Source organism: Aspergillus welwitschiae, assembly GCF_003344945.1.
Source record: "Aspergillus welwitschiae strain CBS 139.54b unplaced genomic scaffold BDQ94scaffold_14, whole genome shotgun sequence".
Lineage (NCBI taxonomy): Eukaryota > Fungi > Ascomycota > Eurotiomycetes > Eurotiales > Aspergillaceae > Aspergillus > Aspergillus welwitschiae.
Window position 1 is genome coordinate 636,383 of NW_020798708.1, and position 13,150 is coordinate 649,532.

A 13,150-nucleotide genomic window follows, 5' to 3' on the forward strand; every position below is an offset into this window, starting at 1 on the left:
CCACATTGCCCAATCTACTTTGGACCTAGATCCCCCCGTCCATAACAAACCATGCAGCCCGGACGATTGCCATCTCGCATCGTGTTCCATCTACGGCTTCGGATTGCATGAATAGAACAAACGATTACGAAGCAGGTGCTTCTACTAGACACCTTGTAGTTCCAAGAGCGCCTGATAGGCGAGTATGGACTGCATGAACCCCAGGCCCGTTGAGCCGGTTAGCTACTACCGAATCTTTTTTTTAAAGGGATAAGCCGCCTATCAAATAATTTTCCGGGGCTGAAGAAAAGCACACGGTACTACTATTAGACACATTAGACACACAGAAGCACACTAACAACCCTTATGTACAATGCCAACGCCGCCAAAATGCATTCAATGGCAGGAAATATGTCGTCAAGACAATAGTATATACACCTCGAAAAGCTTTGCTTATTCCAGGTATATCTCTTCACGTAGCCGTTGCAGATTGCGGAAGATGCCACCCCCCGGTCCTTCGCTTTCTTGCCGCCGATGGCCCGTTGTTGGTCCCTTCGTAGACGATCCGGACGGCTGCTGGAACTGATCGGTTCGGCCCTGATTGTCTAGGGCCTTGCGACGGTCCTCCACGATTTTAGCCAGGCTGTCTACGAACCGAGTTCGGGCCTTCTCCTCCGCCGTGCCCTTCCAGACAAGTGCCAATGTACGTAGCGACTCAACACGTTGTGAGGCAGCGTCAATCCCCTCCTGCCCGCCACCATTGCTATCTAGAAGCTCGGTCACTTCCTTTCGCAGCTTCTTAGCCACCTCTTGGCCCTTCTCCTCACGACTGTGGCTTTCAGGCCCCGGTTCTGGGGCCGACACCGAAATAAAAGATGATGTTATAGACGTCTCCGATGGCGGGAGGGGCCATTCCATGGCATCTCCGAAAGTCTGCACCACTTCTTCCAGCCGTGCCCGGACTTGGTTCAGCGTTCGTAGTTTGGTGATATAATCAGGGTCCTGCACAGTGACTGTCTCCTCTCGCTCTCCCTGTTCTCCAGTATCTCCCGATCCCTCAACACCAGAATTCTTGTCAATGTCGACAGCGCCCGGGACAAACCTCTCAATATCACCCCGTAGTGCGTCCGTCAAGGTGTCCGAAAGTCCAATAGTTTCTCCACGCAGCAATTCAACTTCGTAAGCTAATCGACCCCCGCTTCGTAAAATCTCATCGGTCAATTGTGTGAGGGCTGTGGAATGTCGAGCATTCTGCGCATTTATCTGTGAAAGGACGGACTGGACTTGTGTGGACAGTTCGGGCAGGGGGACGGCCCCCGCAGGACCCCGCGAGAGGTTCGTTTGAGATGACGCCAGCGTCAGCGCAGGAAGAGCATTGTTGAGGTACTCGGCGGGATCAAAAGACTGGTCAGTGAAGTCGGCTGTCATCTCGAGTGACGGGCGTGAGCTTGGTACTTTCGCAGCTGTAGGAGCCGGGCTGGGACTCGGCGACGGAGCCATCGTATCGACAAGAGTGTGCTTGGTGGGGAAGATGCAGGGCAATAACGCCCTATTTCAGCGCTGTTTCATAAATCGATAGCCCACCGGTCAAGGTCAGGGTACAATGTAGTAAATCGTCAGATAGCTAGCAACAAGGTCATGCTTGTCTACGACTTTCGGCCACTGCTGCTGACATGAAACCATTCACACCGCCCTCGGCAGTATCTATTGCTTATCTGCCGCGATAAATACACATGTTGTCCAATGCGAATGAGCAGAAACAGCTGTCAATGGCCAGAAAATCCGATCGCTTCGCATTGGTCTCATTGGTTTACGAACAAAAAAAGTGAAAGAGGATAATATTATTGAATTAGAGGCGCAATCGTCCCGTTTATGTAACAAAAGAATGTGGGTATCGTCAAAGCCAGATAGGGACCCCTAGCAACAATTGGGGACCAAGCGAGAGGAAAGGCACGAGGCTATCGCGCCTTGTGATATCTCCAAATATAAAAAGTGTTCAGCATCATTAGCATGTTCTCATCACGGGTAATTGTTCTGCCCAGCGGTATCGAGCCATCAAATCAGATGGTACATTGCGCCTATATGTCTTCGACGACGCGCGCATTCATTGCGCGTTGGAATCCATCATCAGGCTGTTGGTATCGACTAGGGCCTTCGCCAGCATTTTCTGCCGCAGCCATTTGCTGCTGCACGGTCTGGTTCATTGCTGGCAAAAAGATGACTTTGCTGTTGGCTGTCTTGGCCATGGATTGCATCGCCTCGAGATAGCGGATTTGCATAGCAGGGGCAGAAGACAAGATGTCAGCGGCCTAAAATTGATTAGCTCATGTCGACTAGATTCATAAGATGGGATATGTACCTGACGCATCAACTTGGCCGACTCGACTTCAGCACGAGCTGCTATGACCTTACTTTCACCGATACGCTTAGACTGCGCAGCCATAGAAAGAGAGTCCTGCAGATCATTGCTAAATATGATGTCCTTGATGAGCATGGACTCTACCTGGACACCCCATCCACCAGCAACGTCCTCGATTATTTCTGAAGTCGACTGAGCGATCTCTTCACGGCGTTCAATAACGTCCTGCAAAACTCTTGCGCCGATAACATGACGCAATGTAGTCTGAGTACGCTCCACAAGCGCCTGGCGGATATTGGAAATACCAAATGCGGCTTTGTGGGGAGAAACGATCTGGTAATAAATCACGGAACTGAGGTTTAGGTTGACATTGTCCTTGGTCATGCAGCTCTGGCGGGGCACTTCAACGATCTGGATCTTAACATCCACCGCTGTGAGATGCTCGCCCAACGGGTTCACTTTGACCAGACCGGGATCGACGGAGCGTTCGAATCTGGGAAGAAAATCAATTAGAACATATATTCTAGAGTTATCGTCGTGGGGCTTGCGAACCTTCCAAATCTTGTGATTAAGCCGACTTCACCCTGCGCGACTGGTTTGAAAGGGTTGGGGCAGCAGAAACAGCATGGAATGGCACCCAAGCAACCAATACATTCACCAAGTCCGTGAACTAATAGCATCACGAGTCCGTTAGACCAATAAAGCTTGGATGGTGTGATATAGGTCAAGGGTGAAACTTACTGAACGAAGCGTACCATCCGTGCGCATCGGGGTTATCTTCACCGTGTTGAATTTGCTGCGCATACTTCGGTTGCAGGTCGTCCAAGCGCGCTGGTTGCACATTAACCAAGCCTGCACCTTGTGTCGCGCGGGCAGAGTTAGTAGGTTGCTGAACTGGCGCCTTGCCGTTGATATCTGCGCTTCTTTCGGCCGACATTTTCAATTACTGATGGGAGGAATCGCAGGTCGTAGAGCAGTGTACAGTGTGTAGCGGTAATTGAACCAAATCAGAGGCGAAGGGCTTGAGTAAAACTAGGACGGTAACCTCAGATCGTAGGTGATGGTGTAGTGGATATATAAAGTCAACTAGAGAGACAAACAAATCGTCAAAAACTAAAAGTCGGAATGATGAACTGATGGAGAGGGATTTAGAAATATGACATCGGAAGAGGGGGTGAGGGGAATTAAATACCGTTGAGCAGCTACAACCTTAGTTTCCCAAGTCTACCACTCGACAGCAGGCTTCCCGTAGGGTGGTAGCTAGCACAATGAACTACTCACATCAACTCAGATGTTCTCCGCATCGGTGGCTGTGGGTCGCTAGTTTGGGTCCGATGGCCCTTGGCTGCTTGGTTCCTAAGTTGGCCCTCTTAGCCCATTCCTTCTGGACGCCTCGTGTCCTTGATCCCTGAGGCTTTCCGCCCGCCAGCTTGTTACTACCACTAGTAGTTGCTGGAACCATTCAGGAGCTCTTACTCCGCCCCCCAAGGCTGAGCAACTTAGGAGGCCCCAATTCGTCCATATAGTACAGTTTTGTTGATGAGAAGGTTCCTAAGTTTCCTCACTTTTCCAGACCCTGCCACGCTTACGATCCAACGACGGACCAATCTGCGCCAATGTCTTAGACTGTGCCCGAGGCCGAAAGGCGCGTGCCAGAGGGTACTAAATCCGCTAAGAATTGAGTCTCACCTCTGATATTGCGATGCTACGCTGCTACCCATGCAAATTACATCATTCTAGAAGACGAAGACGGCTATGCGGCAAGCAGGCGAACCACACGGATTCCTTCCACCAACCATACTGAGACTTGGAGATTACTAGCACGATAGGGCAGCATATGGATGGGACCACTTAATCAACTACAATGTGCTTTGATCACCCGGCAGGCATGCTTTTCTCTCCCTGCCGTTGCCCCGGCATCACAATACCGTCCTGTCAATAGCCACGTGAGCTCTCCGGGTCTTTCTATATGTTTTCTAGCGACCAACATCCCCCCGGGTTGACCCATGGCACCAGAGCTCACAGCCCTCCCCGACACTTCGGTCGGCGATCTCGTGTTGAGATCAGCGGGCGAAGGATTAGGTTTGTGCTGTGCAATCACCCCAAATACAACGACGATGATTACCGTTACACAGGGGATGGTTACTCTTGAACCATAGAACATGCATCCTACTTTGGCTATAATTGTACTCGGCATAATTGATCCGATAGACATGAGCTTGTGACAATATTGCTCTTAATTGACACCTCCGTGGATCTACAATGAGGCTCTTATGGACAGGATAAGGGTTCAGGTCCCACCACGTATTTGGCGCCAAGTAATCGGGCGCACTGAGGCAGTGCTTCCTTTGCAGGTTGTGGGCCAAGGCTCAACTGACCCGACACTGGGCGATAGGGAGACCAATCACCATGTTACCATTCTTCCGATGTTCGTCTCTTACACCTGATTCGAAGCATAAGTAGCTCATGGCCCCGAATGAGAGTATTTCATTCACACGTTGTTGTCATCATGTAATGGAAACAAAAACTTGAAGCGCTGAGTGACTATCTACGCAACAAGGACATGGATGGGCAAGAGCGTCAGTCAAATCACAACCAGAGGAATCAGGCAATCCCGCCAGGAACTTTCAATTTAGCCGGTGGGTCATTCGCATACCTCCGCCGGCGCGCATACTTCCGCTGAAGTAGTGAAGTGTTATCATTACTATAACAGGAAATTGCCATAGACACGCTGAGCCCGAATCTCGGCTCAACTTCCAGTATGCGGCCTCATCCTTTTCTCCTACTGGTTTTATCAAATTTCGTCAGTGATGCTCTCGCCCAAATTACTATGTAGTATCTCATTGGTATGAGCGGGTCCTTGAATATAGTCGCTATTTCGGAAGATAGGAAGCCCCGATCGTTTGCACCAGATCATGCATAATGCATGATCTTGTCTACTCCGCGTAGCTTATGAAAATGTAGAAATCCATTGTTAGCACCAAGGCGAACTGTTCAACCTTTTACCATGGCATACTGTACTAAACCTTTACCTATTCCTCTGTTTCGGCGCGCTTCCGATCATGCCAGAGTCCATACTACTACCTATTTCTGACTTCCTCAGCCAGATTAGCAGCTCCGTATATTTAGCTGTCTATTCTCCAAATACAGGCGGTACGTTACTACACGGATAATTGAAGAGATTTATAATTCTATCTTCAAAGCTTAAGCCAGAATTGCTTTGCCCACTTGTGTATAAGCTGTAGGATTTACTAGAGAAAATAGGCAGAATAGAGGAGATATTATAGAAACTCTCTTATGTGCTTGGTATAGAAACAACAAAAGTGAGGATCATGAATAAGAATTATACTTTAGAGGCTCTCTATATATATTTTTCCTGGGACTGGATGTGTTTAGAGAGAGCCTAACCTTCAACATGGTCTTCTGTAGAGTTGGCTGCAGAATTCAAGGCCACTACCCTTTGCACGTAGACATGGGTGGGAAAGCACTATCAGATGTCTCTTCAGTATCGACTTTCCGGCCACCTATCCTAGTATACTACAGGGTCGACTATACTTCATTCTCAGAGTCGTGAAGTCGAAAGCAGAATTAACATGAAGTTGTCATACTTATTGATAGGTCAAAAATGCTGCAAACATTTTCATACAATAGCATCATTGGTCTAGTGGTAGAATTCATCGTTGCCATCGATGAGGCCCGTGTTCGATTCACGGATGATGCACATCTTTTTTGATTATTATTTTTTTTGGCTGCTTCTCACCTATCCTGTTAGCCCTTGATCAGTTCCATCTTTCTGATTTGAACTATCAACGTTGTCTCTAGAATTAAGTCCTCCTCAAAGGCATGGCAGGAGATGTCTCCGTAAGGGTTGAAGAAGCATAGACGTCATATCTTGAAAATACCATAAGATACAATGGGAGCTTCACGATAATAGTAGATAACAGAATAACGTGCAAGCGTCTCCCTCTGCGTTTTCGAGTCTTTGCTCTGGCCAGTCCTTTGGCATCAATATTCAAAGCCCTTTGGGGCGTTGTGACTTGTCGCAGAATGTCGCGAACCCAGGCCTAAGGCCACCATGGCCTGGGCCCGGGCTACGCACTTCAACCAAATCCAGCAGTTACAGAATGGAGTACCCCTGTTGCAAGATGACGTAAGGTCGAGTTCTGCAGTCCCCATTGAAACGATTGTATCAACACCGGCGTGACACGCCCTCTTACCAGATATTCCACTTAATATAATTGCACTTCGCAATAAACTGGGGAGTCATTGACACATAGTAGAGTTTCCAGGGAGTTTCGTAGCCAATGTAAGATACTAAAAGCTCAATGTCTTAAAGCACAGCCGCAAATTAGCAGACTGATAGCCCCGATTCAGTTTCAGATGAGCGCACTCCTCCTTCCTCCCACTATTGCTCCATTTTTGACGCCCGCCCCTTTGTCGTTGCCATTCCAAACGACCAATTATTCTGGGCATTTCAGGAACCCCGCATATGACCTTTCAATGCTTGGAGTTTCTTCTAAAATAGCAACAATTGCTCAGCCCTGCTTAGTCATCTACCCTGAACCCGAAAAGGCGCAAGCGGAGAATCCCTTAAAATCGATCGACGAGAAGACTGACCAGGGGATTTGCATGGTGACAAGCATTTCTATCCTGTTCCTGAAGCCGGAGCTGGTCTCCTTATGCCTTTTGGAGATTGACGATGAGTTCGTTCCACAACTTGGTGCTACAGGCAAAGAAGGCGCGCTCTGTCATCAATTACAGAGGGAGGAAATCAGATGCCAAGAAGAATAATCTGTCCAAGCACGCTGCAGGTTCATCATCAGTGTCCTCGTCAGTGTATGTTGAATGCCCCTCGTTGGATTCCGAGTTCTATGCTTAAGGTTTATGGCGTGTTCATCACTAACATACCCTCGTTGTACTATTACAGTGTGGAGCTAGTTCCGACTTCTTCCCCCTGGGATCTCCTCCCAGTCGAGATTCAGATCAAGATATTCGCCCACTGCGGTGTCACGGATTTCCTACCATTAAAGCTTGTCTGCAAATCGTTCTATCTGCTGCTTAACTCGCAGGAACAATGGATTACCCGGCAATACCTCCGTCAACGTCGCCATGGAACACTTCCATCCCCAATAGATAGCGAAAGAACATATACTCGGAACCCGGAGGATGATGCAGTGTTGTTATCGGATTTGTTTCCACCAGCCAAAAGCGCTAAGGGTGGTCACATATACACTTTCAAGTATATTTCCGGCCTGCGTCGCCGGCAGACGCTTTGTTCAAGGCTTTGCTGCTACCTTGCAGACCGTGTTATGGATCGGTTTGTGCACAGCGAACCGGCGTTTATGAAATCCATGTTCACCTCCAAAGCTGAGCGCTGTGTCTTCGTGCAAAGGACTACTGCGCGCTTATGGTTTCATCTCGCTCCGCTCATGTAAGTAGTGGCCTCCCAACCTCCCGTTTTAGTGCTCTTCTAACGCATTCCTCTTCATGCAGGTATTATACACTATACTTCCTTGAAACCTATGCTCTTGCCAGGCGAGAGCAGACTAACGTTCTTCTGCGTGACTGGGAAGCCGGACGCTTGCCAGTTCCTGTACCCCCACACATCCGTAAAGCCATGTACCGGGACTTGCAAGTAAAGATAATCAGATCACCCCCTTTTACTGACACCCCTACCCTCATAGCCACACATCACTGCATGCAACTTCTAGTCTCATACTTGCGGTACACTGTACCACCGGATGAGCCTACGGTTTCGGATGACAGTTGGATTGGATCGTTGCTTACAGTATCGCCGTTCCTCCGAATAGTGGAGTACTTCTCCGCTGAGATCGGGGATGGTGGCAATCAGCGGATGCAGCGAAAGGACTTCATGCACAATTTTCATAATGATATTACATTAAATGAAAAGGACGACATCAACATGTTGGTCTTCCAGAATGCCCCGAATGTGCATCTGCATGGTTCCGTGGAAGATGTCTGGTTCGATGTTGTGAAGGAGGAATTGGCTTTACGAAAGGCGGCGCCGCATCATGCAGAGCGCGTCATGGTTTGGACAGGATTGCCTGTCCTATTCAGCTGCCAAGACTGTCGCATTCCAGATGGATGGCGTGCATAATGCATTCTGTCGGTTTAGCAAGCATTGCATTCTTTGCATTCACAAGGCGAGGCGTTTCATCGGGGTTTTGGTGTACTCCATGGTGGAGAATATGTCCATCTTCATGACATGAGCTCTTTGCTCATCTGGGTGTTACTCGTTTGGCATAACGATTTTAGCAGCGGCTATTACATATAAATGGAGATTTTTTTGCCTTGAGATCGGTCCCTTAATCTGTAACGAGAATGCTTCCTTCACTACATTGTAAGCAAGCCCTATGCCCTATGTTGTTTTCCGGGAAAATATGTTTGCAATGTTTGCGTGATAAGGAGCATCGATTAGACAGATAGTCGCGCCGAGGGCATTCCGCTCTCCCAACTAAATAAACAGCTGCCGCATCATTTTACTGATCGACAAGAGAGCACCTCTTCCAATTGTGCTATTCTAACACGATATGTGATACACCACTCCTTCACATGCATTGTACACTCTCAACCAGCCTCAAGGTACCACAATGGCACAAACAAGCCTACTAAACACCTCGTGGATACTCCACCGTCTCTCCCCTCTTCACCACGGAAGAGACTTCGACAGCCTTGTCAACAACCCCGCGGCTCTGAAATTCTACGCGACCAGACTGCGCGATCAGTTGACCGCATCCTCCTTCCCGCTTGCCCTCCAATCCAGCGGTCCATTGCCCACGACAGACGACGATTCCCTCTCCCGAACCGGCGCGCTGCAATCCTGCACCTGGGAATCCATATCCAGTCTCTCATTCTCAGATACTGGACATGAACGTGACCCTGAAAATGGGTCTCAGGCGCCAGACGGACCTCAATCTCGAGCGCGGACTCAACGCTCAGCACCTTCACATACGCCTTCCCCACAAGGAGGAGGAATCCTCGTGAAGCTGGAGTACGAAAACGCAACATACAAAGCAGCTCTTCTTACCTTGTCCTCTCTTCCTGCATTCCAAACCGAAGCCACTTCAAAACCTCGCACTCGAACGCGCTCTCAGACTCAAACACATGCTACGCACCTACCGCTCCTTCTGACCCGCTTTCCTGCCCCTCTCCGACAGACCTTCGTCTCTTTTCTGTCTTCGACCTTCGACACGTACTGTTCTCCGCTTCGTCTTCCCTCGCGATTTATAGGCACAGCCTTGAACACATACATAAACACATTGAACTCCGAAGATGGATCCGGGTCTATGGACGTAGTCGAGATCGTCAAAGAGCTTCACCTCACTCTATCGTTTCCTGCCTCTGTTTCGCCAGATTTGCGTACATTGAACGTTACGATACCACGGGATTCACTGGGCGGGTTCCTTGATGTTGGAAATAACGGAACTGGAAGTGAGTTGAACGTTCTGGCTGTTCTCAGTTCATACTTGGAAGAGCATTTGGCAATGAAGTTTGATTTGAGCGGTGGCAATGCTGAGCCCACCCCCAAGGAGCAAGATTATGTGCGGCTTTCACGGATCGCCTGCGGGGGGTTCGTGCTCGGTGGAGACGGGAAGCTCAAGCTGGTTGCTGCACCTCCAGTAGGCGACAACGATGGCTCGAATACCGCTGCTGATCGGAAAAATCTTCTTGCATTACGGGCTTGTGAGGTGTTGCTTTCCGATACCTTGCGTAGGGCTGAGATGAGCGAGGACGAGAACCAGAAATCCTGATAGATCAGGGTCACAGACTACGAAAATTTGCACGAACAAGCCAATCACGAAGGAAGAAAACCGCTGGTGATTCTTGTTTTGACTGCTATCAACAACATATCTAACGGATGCTGGGACTATACATTCTAAACGTCTGTCTTGTATCGTGCAATGTCGTGAATCGTTTACAGGTTCGGGTCATGACCAGGTAGCACATCTATACGAGAGAAGCGCCGGGCTTCACATAAAATTGAACCTTCAAGGTTCCGATGCATGGCCTTCCGACTCAGCGAGCCGAAGCGCCTCATCAACACCGGTGACAAAATGAGACATGCCTCCACACCGGTCGACTATGCCGCTTCTTTCGAACATGCGGAAGACGCTGCGGTTCGAAAGCCGACAGAAATACACGCTTACTCCGAGATTGATGTAATCATTAACGATCTCGGAGAGGACCTGCGTACCGGAGCCATCAATGCTCGTAACACCGTGAACGTCGAAGATAACATTCTTATTTGATTCCGGGGGGCGCAACCGTGGAAGGGACGGATGTGCGCGATTTGAGCCGTAGAACTCTAGGCGGCGCAAGCGATTCTTGAGATCGCCAGTGTTGGCGAAGGTGAGCGGCTCGGGGATCTTAACAACAAGGGCACCGTCAATGAGCTCCACATTTTCCGCATGCATTTCGGCGTTATCGTATTGGTCGGGTGTTCCAGCTATTTTCCCGAGAATCTGTATGCGAGGCTGGGTGGAGTGGCGAATAAGGATCAGGATTGAGAGCCCAATGCCAAGCGCGATACCCAGCTCCAGCGAGTAGAATATAGTGGAGACGAAGATGAGAAGCATCAATGCAAGCTCTGTCCAACCACGCAGCCGGATGAAGAAGGCAACGTCGTGAGGACATTCCTCTATAAGACTGTATGCGACGACCGATATCGTAGAGCATAGTACAGCTTTCTATGGTGGTTATTAATATATGGGTTTTGTCAAGTATTCACAGGTGTTGGGGAAGAACTCACAGGAAGATAGTATAGGTACGGCAAGAGCACCATAATAACAATGAAGGTGATAATACTGAGGAAGATACTGCTCATAGGAGAGCGAGCGCCCGTAGAGGCGTTGACTTTGCTCCGTCCGTATCCACCAAAGGCAGGGAGAGCCATAAAGCAGCCCCCAACCACATTAGCAACGCCCAGAGCAACCATCTCCCTATTCGCACTGACAGACATGCCTTGGACCCCGTCTCGTCTCTCCCCGAGCCCCTTGGCAGCAACTGAGGACTCGAAGAAGCCAAGGATAGCAATGATGAAGGAGGTGCTCATGGCGGTGCGCACATGCTTCAGATGTTTGATTTGGAAGGGCCACCTGAAGGCGAAGAGCCCAGTGGCAGTGTTCTGAACCGACCCCAGAACTTCCAGCCCCTGCTCGTACCAACCAAGACGCCAGGTCAGAATGGCCGAGAGGATCACGACAAGGATACGGTCGGGGAAGTATACGACCTGAGGGTATCGTGGTTCTAGTGCTTTTTTGATTGTTCTGAGGCAGGTAGCACAGGGTCAGCAATCAGGTATCTCCCCTACACGCTAGGTGGGGACATGGTACATACCGAAAGAGCATAATGATTGCAAAACTTCCGAAGGATACAGCAGCTGTAAGACCATGACAGCTTTTGATATTCCCAGCAAGAAAGACAAGCTTCTGCACTGTGCTGCCATGACTGACACCGGCCTCTTTGGCCAAGTCTGCCAGTCCAACCTCCGGGATGAGCTGGTCAACAAAGATGACAAAGCCAATGGCAGTAATGAAGCCTCTCAAAAAAGGCCGACTGAGTACATTGTCCAGGAAACCCAGCCTAGTCAGTCCAGCGACTAGTATCATTGCTCCTGCCATGGCAGTGGCTATGCCTACAACCATTGCGCTTGCGGCCTCATCATCCTCCTGCGAGTGGCCTTGTTTGACGCTAGTTTTAACGATTGTTCCCGTCAATAGCGACCCAGCTGCTTCCGGACCAACAACGAGCAGAGGACTGCTTCCTAGAATTGCATAAAGCAGTGGCATGAAAACGAATGAGTAAAGGCCGTTAATGGCTGGTGCATGGGCGAGGTTCGAAGCCAAAGATAGGGCCATGGGAATGTAGATTGACGCGATTGTCAAGGCTGCAATTAAGTCGCCTCGGAGGAAAGACCAGCGATATTGTGTGATCCAGTTGAAGAACGGGATGTAGTATGAGAGGTACCTGTGTCTCAATCAGTCGTTACGTCCTGAATCCAAAGCCAAGAGGCCGTATAGTCCAAGCCTACATAGTCTTATGGTTCTTCACAGGCCATGCCAGGCCTGACCCAGTCCTGGGAGGCAGGTTCTCCGGCCCTTGTACGAACGTCGGGCTTCCATTCCCGTTCCGAATATGTCCTTCAGGCCCACCGTCAACCTGCGGCGTCGATAAACCATCTCTTGTACCGTATGCGGGACCTTGACCATCGTCCAATTTCAACAAGCGGGTTCTATCATTCGGTTCTAAGGTCTCGGGAATCCGTTCAGGCGGAGAATCTGCAGAACTGTTTGACAAAGGTGCTCGGAAGAAGTTGGCAAGCCAATCCCGCAAAGAGCGGTGTTCGAGGTGTCCGCCCTGCGGATTGGGATCCGTCATGTTGATTCGGAGAAACCCGGGGTGAAAAGCACGATCGAATCAAACAGACAATGCACGCTGTAATGTCGCAGAAAACGCCATAAGGAATGGCGACTTCGGCGACGAGGGAAGATAGGGAAGAAAGGAAGCACAGTTGTGGTTGAGCGATTTGCGAGACACGATTGCTAGCGCAAGGAGCGGTGGCTGTTGGCTAAGATAAGTCCATCGTTAGCGGAATCGTAAGTTTTCGGACGAAACAAGCAGGCCCTGATTGGCGGTGGAACTGAAAGTTCAGCATACCAAGATATTTTATTTCGCAAGGCTGATGCACGGGCAAAGTTTTGCCCTGCAAGCTCTCTCACACACTCTCCGATCTAGCTTAAAAATTGAGACAGGCGTCGATGACGTTCGAACCCTGGAGATAAACATACTTAA

At 49.5% G+C, this 13,150-nt stretch overlaps 4 protein-coding genes and 1 non-coding gene across 5 annotated transcripts; 2 read left to right on the forward strand and 3 right to left on the reverse strand.

Moving 5' to 3' along the window:
* Positions 1–198: 198 nt before the first annotated feature.
* BDQ94DRAFT_142979 (uncharacterized protein) lies at positions 199–1,605 on the reverse strand. The gene has a single exon (XM_026766129.1). It carries the CDS (start codon positions 1,477–1,479, stop codon positions 433–435), a length of 1,047 nt encoding a protein of 348 aa, XP_026626982.1. The 5' UTR covers positions 1,480–1,605; the 3' UTR covers positions 199–432.
* On the reverse strand, positions 1,595–3,534 carry BDQ94DRAFT_142981 (slipin family protein). Its single transcript, XM_026766130.1, has 4 exons — positions 3,080–3,534; positions 2,891–3,008; positions 2,339–2,831; positions 1,595–2,288 (listed from the first exon to the last, which is right to left on the reverse strand). Exons 1-4 carry the CDS (start codon positions 3,273–3,275, stop codon positions 2,058–2,060), a joined length of 1,038 nt encoding a protein of 345 aa, XP_026626983.1. The 5' UTR covers positions 3,276–3,534; the 3' UTR covers positions 1,595–2,057.
* A 2,454-nt stretch (positions 3,535–5,988) lies between these two features.
* BDQ94DRAFT_t131 lies at positions 5,989–6,059 on the forward strand. The gene has a single exon. It is a non-coding gene; the product is annotated as a tRNA-Gly (tRNA).
* A 978-nt stretch (positions 6,060–7,037) lies between these two features.
* BDQ94DRAFT_159257 (kinetochore complex Sim4 subunit Fta1-domain-containing protein) lies at positions 7,038–10,110 on the forward strand (the record flags this gene model as incomplete). Its single annotated transcript, XM_026769054.1, has 5 exons — positions 7,038–7,192; positions 7,266–7,769; positions 7,832–8,427; positions 8,942–9,232; positions 9,326–10,110. 5 exons carry the CDS (start codon positions 7,038–7,040, stop codon positions 10,108–10,110), a joined length of 2,331 nt encoding a protein of 776 aa, XP_026626984.1.
* Positions 10,076–12,880, reverse strand: BDQ94DRAFT_142988 (SulP family inorganic anion transporter). The gene is made up of 4 exons (XM_026766131.1): positions 12,390–12,880; positions 11,696–12,325; positions 11,109–11,625; positions 10,076–11,046 (listed from the first exon to the last, which is right to left on the reverse strand). The coding sequence occupies exons 1-4, from the start codon at positions 12,734–12,736 to the stop codon at positions 10,348–10,350; spliced, it is 2,193 nt and encodes a 730-aa protein (XP_026626985.1). The 5' UTR covers positions 12,737–12,880; the 3' UTR covers positions 10,076–10,347.
* Positions 12,881–13,150: the final 270 nt, after the last annotated feature.

Coding starts and splice junctions, on each gene's coding strand:
- BDQ94DRAFT_142988 (XM_026766131.1), bottom strand. CDS start 12,736: ATGACGGATCCCAATCCGCAGGGCGGACACCTCGAACACCGCTCTTTG. Junction 11,626..11,695: donor GCAATCATTATGCTCTTTCG/GTATGTACCATG, acceptor TACCTGCCTCAG/AACAATCAAAAAAGCACTAG. Junction 11,047..11,108: donor CGTACCTATACTATCTTCCT/GTGAGTTCTTCC, acceptor TAACCACCATAG/AAAGCTGTACTATGCTCTAC.
- BDQ94DRAFT_142979 (XM_026766129.1), bottom strand. CDS start 1,479: ATGGCTCCGTCGCCGAGTCCCAGCCCGGCTCCTACAGCTGCGAAAGTA.
- BDQ94DRAFT_142981 (XM_026766130.1), bottom strand. CDS start 3,275: ATGTCGGCCGAAAGAAGCGCAGATATCAACGGCAAGGCGCCAGTTCAG. Junction 3,009..3,079: donor CGGATGGTACGCTTCGTTCA/GTAAGTTTCACC, acceptor TGATGCTATTAG/TTCACGGACTTGGTGAATGT. Junction 2,289..2,338: donor CGGCCAAGTTGATGCGTCAG/GTACATATCCCA, acceptor AATCAATTTTAG/GCCGCTGACATCTTGTCTTC.